Here is a 15,316-nt window from a genome sequence, read left to right as displayed (position 1 = left end):
CAGAAAAATACTTTTTAATACTTGCATATATACACTTTAAATAACATATTTTTACTTCTGTAACTGTCCGTTCCGTTAATCCGTTTCAAAAAGCGAAAAATAATCCGTCACAGAGTATCTAATATATATTGTGTTGCAGCGAGCATACAACGACCAGATTTCTTCAGCGCGGCAATTGGAGCAAATGTTAAGTCTCCTTTCCCCTATCTCAGAAGTTAAAGGGACTGGTCGTTGCAGTGCTTCTGCGACACAGCACGGTTTCCAGTGAACAAAAAAGTTTTTCACGCTAAATAATATTTCTGAATTTTCTTTCACTAGCAATTAACAAATGGAATTTGTTTTTATGCATTCATATTTTTAAATTACAGGACCATACTGAAGCAAATCAATATAATGACAATTAAAAAAAGTGATTGCAGAATTACAAAATAAGAAAGAAAATATCTAGTAGAAGAGAAAACAAATGATGTAGACCCGCATTTACAAGTTCATTCTTAGCTTATATTGATAATGAAGGCTTCTTCTACAGTAATTTGTGAATCAAATATTAATAAGTCAGTATATAGAATCGCCCCCCCTCTGTGGATAGTATTTTTGTATAACCATATTTCTTTTATAAGTATATTTTATATCCTTGATAATTTCTACATAAAACTGTATGATGGGGAACGCCACATTGAATTTGGGACTAGTTAGCAATGCTCAGGGGTAGCCACGCGGGAGGTCCACCGGGTCCGGACCTCCCAAAAATTTCGAAACTTGACTAACATTTGTATTCTTAACGAACTATACTTGTTTAACAGAGAAACGATTGATGTAGGCTAAATATTTTATTTTACGCCTCATCATGTACTCTTCTTTTCTTATAAAAATAATCGTTCTATCATTTTTATTTCTAAAAATATAGATGACAGTAAGTAAGAATTACTTATCGTCTTTTCGGGTGCAGTATAAGACAGGTTTCATATTATGTAGACGTATTGGACCTCCCTCAATTGCTTTGGACCCCTCCCAGTTAACATTTCTGGGTGTAGAACTGCTAGTGCTGTTTGTTTTGATGTTTGATTCTTGGCTTCTGTTACATGCTGATCCTTCATCTGGCGGGTTTCGAGGTTTCCTTTCCAGAATATATCACATTGGTAAGCATGGGCGGCGATTAGGTGGGGCAAAGGGGGGCAGTTGCCCCCCGACTTTTTTGAAGTAACCCATTAATGTATATAGTTTCATTTAGAAATGTAAAGTTTTTGTATGCATTACTGGTTCATAGAAATATATTTGCCGTTCCATATATTTGCCGTTCCGTGAGTAGGTATTGGTTGTCTTCCCGTGGAGTAAAGAAAACTACAGGAATTGCGTTTTAATTGCAACAGAAAATAACCCCAAAATTAACCTATTGGAGCACAACAATTTCAGCATACTTTCACTTCTTACAAGGTCTCGATATATTAGTCAGCCGCTTTGAAACTAATTCAGAGAGCATTTCGCAAAAGAAAAAAGTCTTTCACAAGTTATTTTTTAATTGCACAAAAATTGACAGTTCCTAAAATGTCTTTTCTTTCTAAAGTAAGGGGGGGGGAGCGTAATAAGAAACAACTTCTACCTTTTCCATTGTTTTGTAGGTAATGTATGAATGAAGTGGTGTGTTAAAGGTGTACGAGTGTATATACAATTAAATTTAATGAATTCAACATAATTCTAGGTTTTAGTGTTATTTTGTATAACTGGAGTATGGAGTGATTCTAAGTATTGTTGTGTTTTGATGTGCTCCAAGAAAATTAAAACTGCACCTAATGACAACGAACATGTTTCGGGAAGTTGCAAAAGCAAATATTTCTTTAAATGTCGTAGCATATGCTTGTAGTATTTACTGTCTTTCATTTTCTAAGAGTAATAATATACATTTAATAGCATGTGTGGAATTAAAAATTAAGTTGTTCATTAATCCCTGTTTCAATATAACTTTTGCAAAACAAACATCATTATTAGAGGCAAGAGTTTTTCGCATTGCGCGACAAAATGAAATGCGTCAGAATTAAGTAATTTTCAGTTTCTTGACGTTTGTAATATTCTATGTGTATTTCCGTTGTTTTCTGTTGCGCGATAAAACGCGAAATTGGCAGTTTTGCACGAAATTTCTAACAGTTTGCGATATAATGCGAAATTTTAAACATACGTTTCCATTAATTTAGAAACACCAGTTTTCCGCTGTCGGAACGATAGAACGTGGCATGAACGGTGCATTTAGGGTAATTCGGATAGAGAACATGTTGCAGGACCTCTTTGGTGGAAAAACTAAAGCACACTTACGTTTGTTATGAAGTAAAAAGGGGCTAGTGTTGAATGTGACTTTTAAAAAATGTGCATAAAGATCATCCTTGAAGCTTTCTTCGCAAAGAGAAGACTCCAAAACTATAGAAGTATACTGTATGATGCTTTGGGAAAGCTATTTGATCCTTCTGTAATTGCATGTAGCAGTGAACCAGACATTGTTACGTTAAGGAAGTTTTTTTAAAGCTTGGCCTTAATTTACAAAAATGAAAGCATCTGATTATGAAGTACAGCATTTGGAGTTTTACAGAGTACCCTATGAACTCTTCACAAGTGATTCGTCTGGAAAGTACAGTGTAATGACTATTTTGAATGGACAAAAGTTCTGAAGTGATGATTGTTTGAAGTTTGTTGTAAACGCACTTACACTGCCGTGTCGTGACAAAACGATGTAACTTTGGCGAAAAAGTTTTGCGAAAATGAGCCTTAAAGTTTTCATCCGAAAATGTGATCTGTATCGTGTAGAACCAGTGTAACTAGGCAATAATGGTCAACCAATCAATTTTCACCAAAGTTAATCACACAACATGCATTTACGTAACATTACATGTGACCACGTGTTTCCAAAGTCAAGATACACTGGTTCTATACGATACAAATCACATTTTCGGATGAAAACTTTAAGGCTCATTTTCGCAAAACTTCTTCGCCAAAGTTACAGCGTTTTGTCACGACACGGCAGTACATATGTGTGGCTTCCAACAAGCAATGCCAATTGTGAGAGCTTTCTTCCCCCAAGTATGGACTGGTGATAAGTTGCAAACGTACAACAATGAAGGAAACTGTCGAAATGTGTAACATGCTTATGTTTAATGCTTAAATGTAACTTGTCCCTATATGTTTCATAAGACAACAAAACCTTCCTACTCACAGAAAGTTTAGTTACCGATTTTCTTTCATTTGATTTTTTTTTTAAATATATAATTTCCTATAAGTGAAATTTACAATGTCAAGTGCAATATTCAGTGTATTTTGTTTTTAGGTTATTAATGGTTTATTTCTGTAGTGATCTATGAATAGAAGAAACAATTATAAAAATGTGGGGGAATATCTTTTTCACAAGAGCTAAAAAATGCAGAAGTTATTTGGAAAATGCTACAAATCGCGAAATATGAAAAACGAAACGCGAAATTTTTAAATTCTTAGTGTGAAAAACTCGTGCCCCTAATCATTATTTATTGCTATGATTAATATTATCCTTTCTATTTATTTGTTTTGCAAATTTGTTATTCAATAATCTGACCACAGTTTTCCATACAGAATTTTAAGATGTTCATGAGCAAGGAATCAAATCTCTTCTTACACTTTCGTTGTTTAGAGTACAAAGGGCTACTACCCACTGGCGTTGCTCTTGTCAATTTACTTAATAAAATATGAAATATTATATACAGTATTTTAACTGAAAAAGATAGTATCCTATTAGTTATACAACATTTCGTCAATCAAAATATAAGAAACAAGCAGGAAAACTAACATTTATATGCAAATATTCAGATCATGTCTTGCCCCCCCACTTTTAACGTCCAACCGCCGCCACTGTTGGTAAGCATTGTTTCGCCTCATGTGGAAGTATATTGTGTTCATCGTGCATTGCGCAACAACCAAGACGGATGATTTGGAATGTAGTAGTTTTTTTTTCTTTTACGCACATGTGTGTGTGTTGATGTATGAATATGTGATATTCGGAATTCATATACCAGTACCTATTTTGTATCAGCTGTTTTGGTTTTTAATTATTAGGTGTAATTTTATTGTGTGGCCTTTAATTCTGTAAATAACCTACAAATTCTGAATGAATTGTATACCATGAATTCTGTAAATAACTTACAAAAAACATTGACCAGCTTTCAACTGAGGAAAAATTTGCAATTAAGGCTTAGACAAAACAAGCAAAGGGCAATTCAGGAGAGTGTTCGAAAAAAAAAATCCAGTTTAAATTTACAGGATATCTTATGGCAGTAGTGTTGTTTGCACCAGATACATTTCCTCAATTTATTTTAAAATTTCCTGGATAAACTGTGAATAAAGTGTGTTCAATGGAATCTCTAATCTCTGTTACGAACTCTCTTCAGTCAACGCTGAAGAGGAATTCGGATCACTGTCAGGGACTGAGTTTGCTAGAATGAATCATTCGCAATAATCTAGAAAAAATATTTAGTGAATCTACAAAGCTTCTGAAATTAATATTAACTGTACCTATGGCGTCAGCAAAAGACGAAAAGCTTTTTTCCACATGAGAAAGAATTGACACTTTCAAGAAATTGAATGTCCCAAGAAAGGTTATCACCATTGGTTATGCTTTCCATCGAAAAAGACCTGACAATAAGAATACCAGAGTTCAGCCAGCATGTATTAGACAGATTTGCTCCAATCAAAGAGAGGAGAATGAACTTACTAATTAATTAAGGTGATTAATCGGATAAAATGTTCTGCATTTTTTATTTTTTTAAAAACAGAATTTTATTTAATTTAACATGTCACATAGCATTTGCATCTAAAGTTATGATGATTAGTCAATGAGTCAACTTTATATCTTCTGTCTCTTATCGTTCGTACTGCAACACCCAAAACCACAATCCACCGGCCGCCACTGACAAACATCCTGATAGGAATCTATATTGTATATGAGTTATCTTAAACAATCAAGAGAAAATATATGCAAGTTTTCGGCAAATAAGAAGACATGCGACGGAGTTTGCTAACTACGTAGAAAACCTTTACGTGTCACGAGCTACTAAAATAAGTTGTAGTTTTAAAAAATGCTATGAATTTTTAGGAAGTGAAAAATACATTATGTTTTGAAATTGTCACGATTGGGTGAAGGAAGGCATGAAGTTAGAAGAGGCTGTTAGCCTCCCAAACGGATCAATGACGGACAATTGAGCCCAGGAATGCGCATAGTAGCTCACCACGGATATTGTTGAGACAAGGTGCAAGCAATACCTACCGGAGGGAGGAATCGGTACCTGGCACTGGTTCAACGACATGAAGATAAGGTGGGTCAAAATTCGAGTCCCCTCTCCGTGTTCGTTCGGAGATCCTGGTTGGGATTAGACTCTGCCGAGCTGTGGTCATACCATGAGATTCGGTAACTTGCGGCTACATTATCCAAGAAGACGGCGAGCTTACCTTATAACGCTCGGGTGCCACCATTACTTATGATGGAAGGTCCCCACTCGCCAGGGGGACTGATGCAATAAAACTGAGCAACTGTGACAGAAGGATATTACTTCTGAAATCTCTTGTAATTACTCCACATACAGACATTGAGCAATAAAAGGACCGGACATAAGTGTACGGGTGGTCTTACAGGAAGGTTATCCTCTAGTAATGTCCATAAGAGTATAGTAGACACTTTCATTACTCTGTGGATTTTTAGAAAGTGGAAAATCCATTGTGGCTTGAACTTTGATCTATAACTCATGATGGTACTAATCAGTAGGGCTCGGATTTTTTTGCTTCTCCAAATCAGAATTTTGTGGGATAAGTGGTTGCTGAAACAATGTTTTTAAGTTAGCACATGACTTTTGGTGTTCCAAACTCGAAATATGTCCACCAAATTCCACTGAAAACACTCCACTCAATAAAAAAATTCTTAACATTTTTTTTCATTCGTTATAGGCCTACGTACATATCCATTGGATGCAAGTCTCAGATCTTTCACGTTCTTCATCTGTATTAGCGTTGATTTATTGCGTCCTTAAATTATCTCAAAGATTGTACGTAATTTTGTTTGAAATATGTAAACATATAATGTGTCATGTTACATTTATAGCAAACACATTGCATCGTGTATGTGAATTTATGCGATGTAATATTGCAAAGCTAGCAGTCTCCTTGTACAAATATACGGAATCCTCTTGCTTACTACAGAAATCAGTACGGAGCATACGTTATCCGTATGCTACATAGGCACTGCCCATAGAAGATGTGACATCATGCCGTTGCAGGATGTCTGACATCTAACAGTCTTCCTTATATTACATACATATATGTATGTTACCTTCGTCGTATATATATATATATATATATATATATATATATATATATATATATATATATATATATATATATATGTGTGTGTGTGTGTGTGTGTGTGTGTGTCCATTTGTATTTGAGATCCTAACCGCCTATATTGTTTCATACGGCAAGTACGTACAGATAGAACACTTGTACACAAAGTATTATAAAACATGCGTTTTTAGTTACACGTTTGCTGTACGTTAAGTCCAAAAACTACTGTATTCACAAATATAACATACGAATTTACGTACGCCACACACATTTTTTTTCTGAGTGTAGTTGTTCAAAATATTCTCTCAGGTTAGTTAACGATATAAAGCCAAACTCTTTCAACAGTGTAACATAAGTTATTTTGTTTCCATAAGTAGACACATTGTACTTTTTAAAATATAAATATCTTTAAAAATCCTTTTTAATTTGTTTAAGCTGTCCCTGAAGAAATTTATGATATGGATTCCATATAAGAGAACAATATTTTAATTTTGATCAAACCATAGAATTGTAAATCACAATAATAATAATATGCAAGTTATGAAAATAATTTGAATTTTTAATTACAAAGTGTAATCTTTTATAGACATCTTCTATAATATTTTGTATGTGCTCTTGAAACGAAAGATTAAAATTGATTGTAGGCTTAACTCCCAGTTACTTATTGAATATACTTTTGATATGGTATTTCCATTAATTTTATATGTACATTCTTCCACTGTCTGTTTTACTTACATATCTTAAGTAGTAACAACATTTTCTGAAATTCAATGGAAGGTTATATATATATATATATATATATATATATATATATATATATATATATATATATATATATATATATATATATATATATATATATATATATATATATATATATATGACTTTATGTAACGTGATTTGAGGGAATATTGTGCAGAATGAGGAGTAGGAGTTCTTGATCTAGCGCTTTGAAAAGAAAATTGACCTTAGCGTATCTCTTTCTCTCCCCATGTAGTGATACCTGAAGTTCAGTTTCTTTTTTGTACATTGGTGGAAACTTTTTCCATCTACATTTGGAGTACAGTTTCTGTATATTAGGGATGAAACTAGTGCTGAGAAAATACTTGAAATCCACATTAAGCATGAAATCATATCTGATAACAACTAGTATGGGGACATTTTTTAAAAAAAAGAATGAGAGATGTTTAACTTTTGTTTGAGTTTCTTTTGTCTGATGGAATCTGAGAATGTAACTCCAAGATCCCTAAAGTGAAGTACTTTAGTAAGGTGAATTGTTTTTGAGATAATATTTTGTCATTAGGGCATACGTGCATGCATATTTCCATAGTTTTTAGGTCATAGAAATCCAAGCCTTGGTGATCACATACGAGCTCCACTTCGTTTAACTCAATACTTAAGAATGCTTTTATATTTATTTGCTTCTAATCTTGTTATTAATTATTTATTTCCAGAGCTTCGTAAACCAAATTGGAAGCATTTCACTCCTCCAACCACCCCAGACGATGAAGGTCGTATATATAAGAACCCAAGGAACACTCCATCTGCTCAATGCCCGAGGGACGAGGAACATGCCCAGCAGCAGGTAAATTCTCAACAATTTCACTGATTAACATTTATAAAGTTCACATAATTTGAAATTTCATTAATATAATACAAATTAAATAAGTCGAATGTAACTTTAATCAAGAAAATAAGATTACTTTAAAATGTAACGGCTTATTCATTCTGCACGCAAATTAGAATTTTCAATAGTTAGGTGTAAACCAGTGTGAAAATTGAAGCACTTCAAGGTGGGAGGGGGGAGTTAGTGTGTGCTAAAATATACTTAAGAGGAGAGTACTGTTGCAATTAATTTTTCAACGCATTCCAAAGAAACTTTAACTCGCATGAGAACGCCCCTGCACAATATGGAAGAGGTTATGATTTCTCAGTTCACAGTATTTTTCTAAGAAAAGACCTGAAAAATCCATTTTTCTAGTGTATTTAGCGTATATAGGGGCTTGGGTTCTGTGAGCGTTCTCCATGAAGCATGCTCACAATTATGTAATTTGTGTAATCACTAAAATACCATGTTAAGTTTAAGTTATAAATATGCATAGAGAATCTCGAGTCATAATTTTTTTCGTGTTTGCTATTTTTTTTCCGGTTTTGGGGCCGCGGTGGCTCAGTGGTAGAGCGTTCACCTCTGGTGCTTGGGGTCCCGGGTTCGATCCCAGCCCCCGACAAGTGGACTTTGTGGTGGACAAACACCGTGTGTGTGGGTTTTCTCGGGGTTCTCCCGTTTCCTCCCACTTTCTTCATTCCACCATTTCATTCATCACTCATCATCACCGTCTCCTTTAGCCTAACCGTCATAACCGTGGGACGTAAAACTTAAAGATTTCATTTCATTTTTTCCCCGGTTTTTCATCATGATCTACTTTGCGCTTGAAAAACTGTCTTATAAACCATTATATTATTCGCGGTAAAATAATTTTCAACGAAAAAAGAACTAAACCTGAGAGACTGCAACACACCTCAACCTATCCACTGTTCAGATGTTACTTTTCAGCGTTTCGGGTAACTCCTCACTGTACTAAAAACTTTGTATTCTGTCTTTTCGAAGTAGATTCCATTTCGATTCAGATTTGTTAGCAATAAGTTGAAAAATTGATTATTTCTTATTTGTTTATAAATTTAATTTTCATAATTAGACATAAAGGTTTGATGCTATTACCAAGTTCTTCCCTAGAAAGCACAAAGGGAACGTGGTTTCTGAGAAGTATTCAGAGGTGCCCTTGAATCCCCCCTTTCCCTGCTTCAATTACCACGCTAGTGTAAGCATAGTTCGAGAGGTTTAACACTCTTTTCATCAAACCTGGAAGGAGAAAATCAAGCGATATCTCGAAATAACTCAGTTATTACAAGTATATTTAACACTATTTTCATTGTTGTATGCATACAATCATAGTCATCGTCAATTGTCAGTAGTCAATCGTCATTCATGGTTCGGAAGCCGTTGCATTCGGGCGCTTTACCCATGTCAGGAAGAAAATGTACATGAAAAGAAGGAAGAAGAGTATCTAGAATAAGAAGCGTAAGAAGCTAGAAGTCATAGAGATTATTTCAAATGAATTTTATCTAAACTATCCCAGTCATATCGAACTCCTCCAGATGATCACTAACAAAGAAAAAATGTCAAGCAAAAATAACTACTATCGAGAAGAAAACGTACAATCCAATCAAGAAGGCTCAAAATTATTTGTGTGTGTGTGTGTGTGTGTGTCATCCGAGGAGTCTCACAGCAAGTCCGTATACAAAATACACGTAAGAGTCTTCTATCTACATATGAGTTTTCGAAACGTAACCAGGATATACTTCGCTAATAGGCTGTATACCAATATAGCTTTTTAGTGTCTCTTCACATGATCCTCTGTAAATAGCGAAATTAATACAAACATCTAAACGTAGAAGAATCAAGGAGTACAGTCCGACTGCTACTGTGCTGGAACTGCTATAAATATATTCTACTCAGCAATGCATCAACAGGGTCAACAAGGCATAGAAAACCTTGCGATGAATCTCTAGACAATAACGTTTGTACTTCGTGTAAGGTTCAACATGCATGGGCGGGAACAACTGCTCCCTGCATCCTTTAAGAAACTAACAGTAATCAATCCTTAATATCATCATCAAAATCTGATACCTAACTGAAGAACAGGCCGGCTTCTTTTTTCAGACCCAAAAGGCTAAAAAAACAAAACAGGATTTCGGAGAAATACAGTCTTTCCAACTTGAAACCTATAAAGCAAGACATTGAGAGAATACATCTCAAATAGCGAGACGCTTTGCAAGATGTTCAGCAAACCAAGCAATCAATACGACAAAGCCAACAAAACCAAGATTCGTAACAAGAAAAATCCCAAGAATAATCCATTAAGCATCTCACCACCACCATCTGTCAAACTATCCAAGAAGTAATCTACCAAGAAGTGATTGACACGTGGGTCATATCTACACTTACAAGAAACAGACATGAAAGTGTCATCCGCACATCCGAATCAAATCTAGTCTGATAAACATAACATGTTCATGCACGAAAAATTAGGTGACATGGACAACAGAGTCCATTAACCCAGTTAGTATAAAGAAAATCGTTGACTTGCAGTGAAGTAGCTATTGCATCAACACTTTTCGTTAGAAAGTCATGGTTTATAGTTCATTCTCTTCAGCATAAAACAAGCTTTCCAGATGTGCTATGTATTGGGAGGTGCTATAACGTACCTGAACAGGGAAAATCGGGATGTCAGTAAAATTCCCACCAAAAATCCCTCCCATCAACTTTGACTCCCTCTGAAGTGGCCCCGGGTAAAAGTATATAATCCAAATGTATCTCGAAGAATACTATAGAGGTTAGAAAAGGGTGTACCAAGTTTCCTTTTGATAGATGGAATAAGATGAGGGGAAAGGTTGTATACCAATACGCTCTGTACATACGAAACCGAACTTATGAGCTGACCTATAAAGAGAACATAATAAAAAAAATATAAACGTAGTACTATTTATCCTGATATCAAGATTTGTACCACATTCTCTCAAGTGTTTTAAACAGCAATTGTGCTACAGTTGTATTGGGATAAACCCACGTTATTTACCAACACTTACCCCATCCATGCCTTTTGTTCTCTATTCCATCCTTAAATCCCCCTCTGAAGAATTGGATGTCCCCCATTAGTTTTGAACTTATCCATGTTAAATTTCTCGGATGTGCACTTTATCCCCCTCTGTAAAATGTCCTTTAATTTGCACATTGACTCCTACAGACTCCGGTGTCGCTTTAGAGGACGCACAACTTCATAATAGGACTACTTTGGAAGACGTTTTTGCAACTTATATCCAATTTCCCTCTTCACATATCAGGGAACAATATGCGCGATAAACATTGAAACGCTTGCTTCATTCTACAGGGAATGTGGTACAATTCTTGATATAAGGAAAAATAATGCTGCGTTTATATTTTTTTATTTCATATTTTCTTTATAGGCCTGGTATATGTTCAGTTTTGTATGCAGAGAGCGTATTGGTGTAAATCTTTCCCTTCATACCTATTCCGTCTATCAAAACGAAACTCATTTACTAACCTCTGTAGTATTTTTCGAGATACATTTGGATTGTGTGCTACTACCCAGAACCACTCCAGAGGAAGCCAAAGTTGATGAAAGGGATTTTTTGGGAAGTAATTTTCTCGATATTATCCTAATTTTGCCTATTCAAGTACGTTATTTTCGCCAATACATAGCACCTCTAAAAAGCAGGCCAGAACTATGAAGAGAATGCTGAAGAGAATGAATTATAACCAATGACTTTCCAATAAACATTGTTGATACAATAGCTGTTTTACTTCGAGTCCACGATTTTCTTTATACTAATAGGGCTAATTTGTCCCAGGTACTTCCTCCGTTGTCCATGACACCTAATTTTTTTGTGCATGAACTTATCTTTTCTAAGTTTATCGAATGGGCTAGGTTTGATTGGGATGTCCAGATGACACGTTTATGTCCGTTCCTTGTCAGCATCATTACTAGTAAGAGTCATTTTTATAAACTTAGAAGCTACTTCGTTCCAAAATACAGATTATCAACAATACAAATGTGGCATCTTTATCTTCGTCAGCAATTTCCACCGTAAATATATTAATCCGAGAATTAATATGAAACATCACACAAAGTAGTGTATTATGAATAGCAGAAGATCCAAGTTGTATATGTGCGAACTTCATGAAGGTAAACATGAGACGATAGAGGAACCCGCTTCTACGTCCGGTGAAACAATAGGAAACTGAGTAACACAAGTGTTCAATATACAGACAATTCTTGAACACAAAAAGTCAGAATTAAAGCCCTCTTCTAAATCCTTCATATAGAATGACCTGCGAAACTGTAGTATGAATATACATAATATATTGGTTCAAAATTAAACGAACTCCACGGGCAAAATAACATGAAAGCTAGAGGCTCTTCCCCTTATTATGGGTAATAAACTGATGATGATGATGACGTTGCACAGAACCATCCGGAACTTCTGAAAGCCAATTGGTATAATAGTATAGGGATACCTGAACGGATCTTTGAGTCTTTTTAAACATATTCGTCATACTTTTTTTTCGTTAAAATAGTGTGTATATCCTTGGCCGAATACATCTTTCTGGATCTTGTATCTTCTAAATATATCTTCTATGTTGAATTCGTCCAGAAGAAAGTATTTGTCAGAGTAAATAATTCTCAGAAACAACATCAATTTACCTGCTTATTAGTACAGTCTAAGTTTACTGTGTGTACAGTATAGATCTACCGACAGTATAGTATTTATTAGAATAGTACATTATATTAACGTTATATTAAAATTTTTAGATAACAAACCACAAGAAAGCTTTTATTTTTTTAATATTTACTATTCTTTCTCAAATATCTATTTGGTGACATCGAGATACAAACCTTATTGGGTAGATAGAGATCTCTCTAATTATAAACAAAACATTTTTTCCTTGCAACATGACATTTTGACGTTATAGACAAGATATTGAATTTTTATTTTCCTGTTATTTTCAGATACGCTTATGAAACAAGAAATACCGCTATATTATTTTTCACGTTCATACTAGAGAGACATTTTATTTTTATCAATTCTGTAGTTATAATTAGCTTCTTGCTTTGTACAAATTAATTACACATGCTGTTGACAAGACACATTAAGAATATATAGCAATCCTAATAAACGGCAAACATCTCAGTCTGTGAGTCACGCTAGTGCTAATAATAAACCATCATAATAATAAACGCCGCTACTTGCGCTATCGCTTGCTTGCCTTCCGCTTATAGATGTCGCCACCTGAGCTATTAAACTGTGCAGGTACTTTACCCATTTAAAACTATTATGACAATTTTATTACAAGTTGCAAAAACAGTACTGTTTCAATTTAATTATGTATGTTCCATAATCTAGAGACAATATTAAAATATGTTGTGCCTCAACTAATTAACATCAACACACTCGATCGATCCTCATATGCTGTAAACCTCAAGTCTAAAATAGGTAGTGATAAATGGCAACACATATGCATTCCTACCTGAAATTTAACCTGGGGTCATATGCAGTATTTTTAATTTATTTATTCACAGCGTAAAAATGTAATTCCAAAGTGAATTCCAGCGCAAAAATTCAATGGGTGCTCAGCACCTATTAAAAAGCTTCAATGGGTGCTTGAGCCCCGGGACACCCATGCAGTCGGCACCTATGGATAAAATTTTAACAATTACAAAGCTCGACGAATTGGGAACATATTAACGTCAGGACAAAATAATAGCAAATAGTATAGCGAGCTATATTGAGCAACGTGGTCTAAAAGCCAAAACTAAGCCTCTAATTCCTGTCTACGTTTATGAAGTTCACGTGAGGCTACATTCATTGGTTTACGCGTTATTCCTTGAGGAGAATTGACAAATATTTGACTTTAGTGTATGTACACGTTGTACTTCACCTTTGCTCGTTTCCATCTTGTCTGTATATTTGTGTATATCAATGTCTTTTTCTTTGTAGAAGAGGAAATGAGTCACAAGGTTCGTGCTAACATTAAAAGCTAGCTCATTTTTTCTTTCCTTTTACCCTTTCTTTCGCTTTCCTGAAAAGGAAAGGATCAACTCATTTGGCACGGAACTGACTTTTCTTTCTTTTTTAAGAACGAGATGTGAGGAGTCATAGGATGCACGCAAGTCATGTTAGCATAAGAACACGCGACTCAAATTTAAAGATGGTTTTCCAGCAAAGGCGCTGAGTGATATCTTATATTTTAATGAATTGATATACTTAACATTTCATGATAAAGAAACAGAGAATAGAACAGGACAAACATTAATAGAATCATGTGTTACATGTTTTTATCATTTAGAATGTGTGATAACAACAGTAGATAAGTGTTTCCTTATCAATGTTCGTTGATTTTCACATGAAGAGAAGTAATATATAATTGTTACCAACGTAGGGTCATTGACGTCCATTCGTACAATCTCTTTGGTAGGCCTGACAAATTTTTACCTTTCAAAACAAAACTCATTACTTAAAAAAATGATGAAATTGTTTTATATTATTATAGTACAACAGATACTTTTCCCTCGGGAGAACCATCTCTTAAAGCCAATGACGTAACCCTCTAAATTCTCTTGTGTGAGAATATGCAATCGTTGTATTTTGAATATGCTCACCTTTAACTTGGCACAAAATGATCTATTTTACGGTAGATGTGATTTTAGCATTCCAAAAGTGAAAGGATGCTAAGATTTATTCACAAGAATTCATTTGCTTGAAAATTCTTAACGACATGCTTCCGAAAAATTAAATGTAGCTTTTAATTATTAAAACTACTAGTTGTTCCTTCCAAACCTTCATCTCGCTGTGCGCTATAGGTTAAGGTCGTCCCTAATTAAAAGTTGTAATTCTGTATATTTAATATCTTTTTAGTCTCTCGACTAACTAACTTGCAACTACACAAATACTAACGCGCAAATGTAAATATGCTTGCGGTCTTGCCCTATTTGGAAATAGTTGAATTAAAATAATCTTCTTCTTCTGTTAAACTTTTTCTTAATAAGCTGGGTTCGGCTTTTCGGATCGCTTCCTCTAGTGTCATATCCACTGTGACATTACACTTCATAATATCGTTCTTCACACGATCTTCGCACTTCTTTTGTCGGCCCCGCACTCGTTTCCCATTCAGTTCCATAGCATCCACTCGTCGAGCTGCGTATTCCGAAGGTCTTCTTCTTGCATGCTCAAACCATCGAAGCCTACTTTCCTGTAGCTTTTCTGCTACTGGTCTCACCTTTACTGTTTCTCGGATCATTTCATTCTTAATTTTGTCCAGCTGCGTCACTACACACATCCACGGCAGGATCTTAGTCTCCGCAACATGCAGCTTCTGTTCCTCTTTCTTCAAAGT

General features: G+C 34.9%; 1 protein-coding gene across 5 annotated transcripts in view; it reads left to right on the top strand.

Annotated features, from left to right (window-relative positions):
- Hasp (Hig-anchoring scaffold protein) overlaps window positions 1-15,316 on the top strand; it is an 819,228-nt gene that overhangs the window by 435,986 nt on the left and 367,926 nt on the right. For all 5 annotated transcript variants that reach the window (XM_081743356.1, XM_081743348.1, XM_081743332.1 and 2 more), the window contains one exon: window positions 7,797-7,927. In XM_081743356.1, the coding sequence (XP_081599482.1) occupies window positions 7,797-7,927 (131 nt within the window). The remainder of the gene's footprint in view (window positions 1-7,796; window positions 7,928-15,316) is intronic.

The sequence above is a fragment of the Thermobia domestica genome, chromosome 2, assembly GCF_964235325.1.
Source record: "Thermobia domestica chromosome 2, izTheDome1.hap1.1, whole genome shotgun sequence".
Classification (NCBI taxonomy): Eukaryota; Metazoa; Arthropoda; class Insecta; order Zygentoma; family Lepismatidae; genus Thermobia; species Thermobia domestica.
The sequence above is the reverse complement of the archived record's forward strand: the minus strand, read 5'-3'. Positions and strand labels throughout refer to the sequence as shown.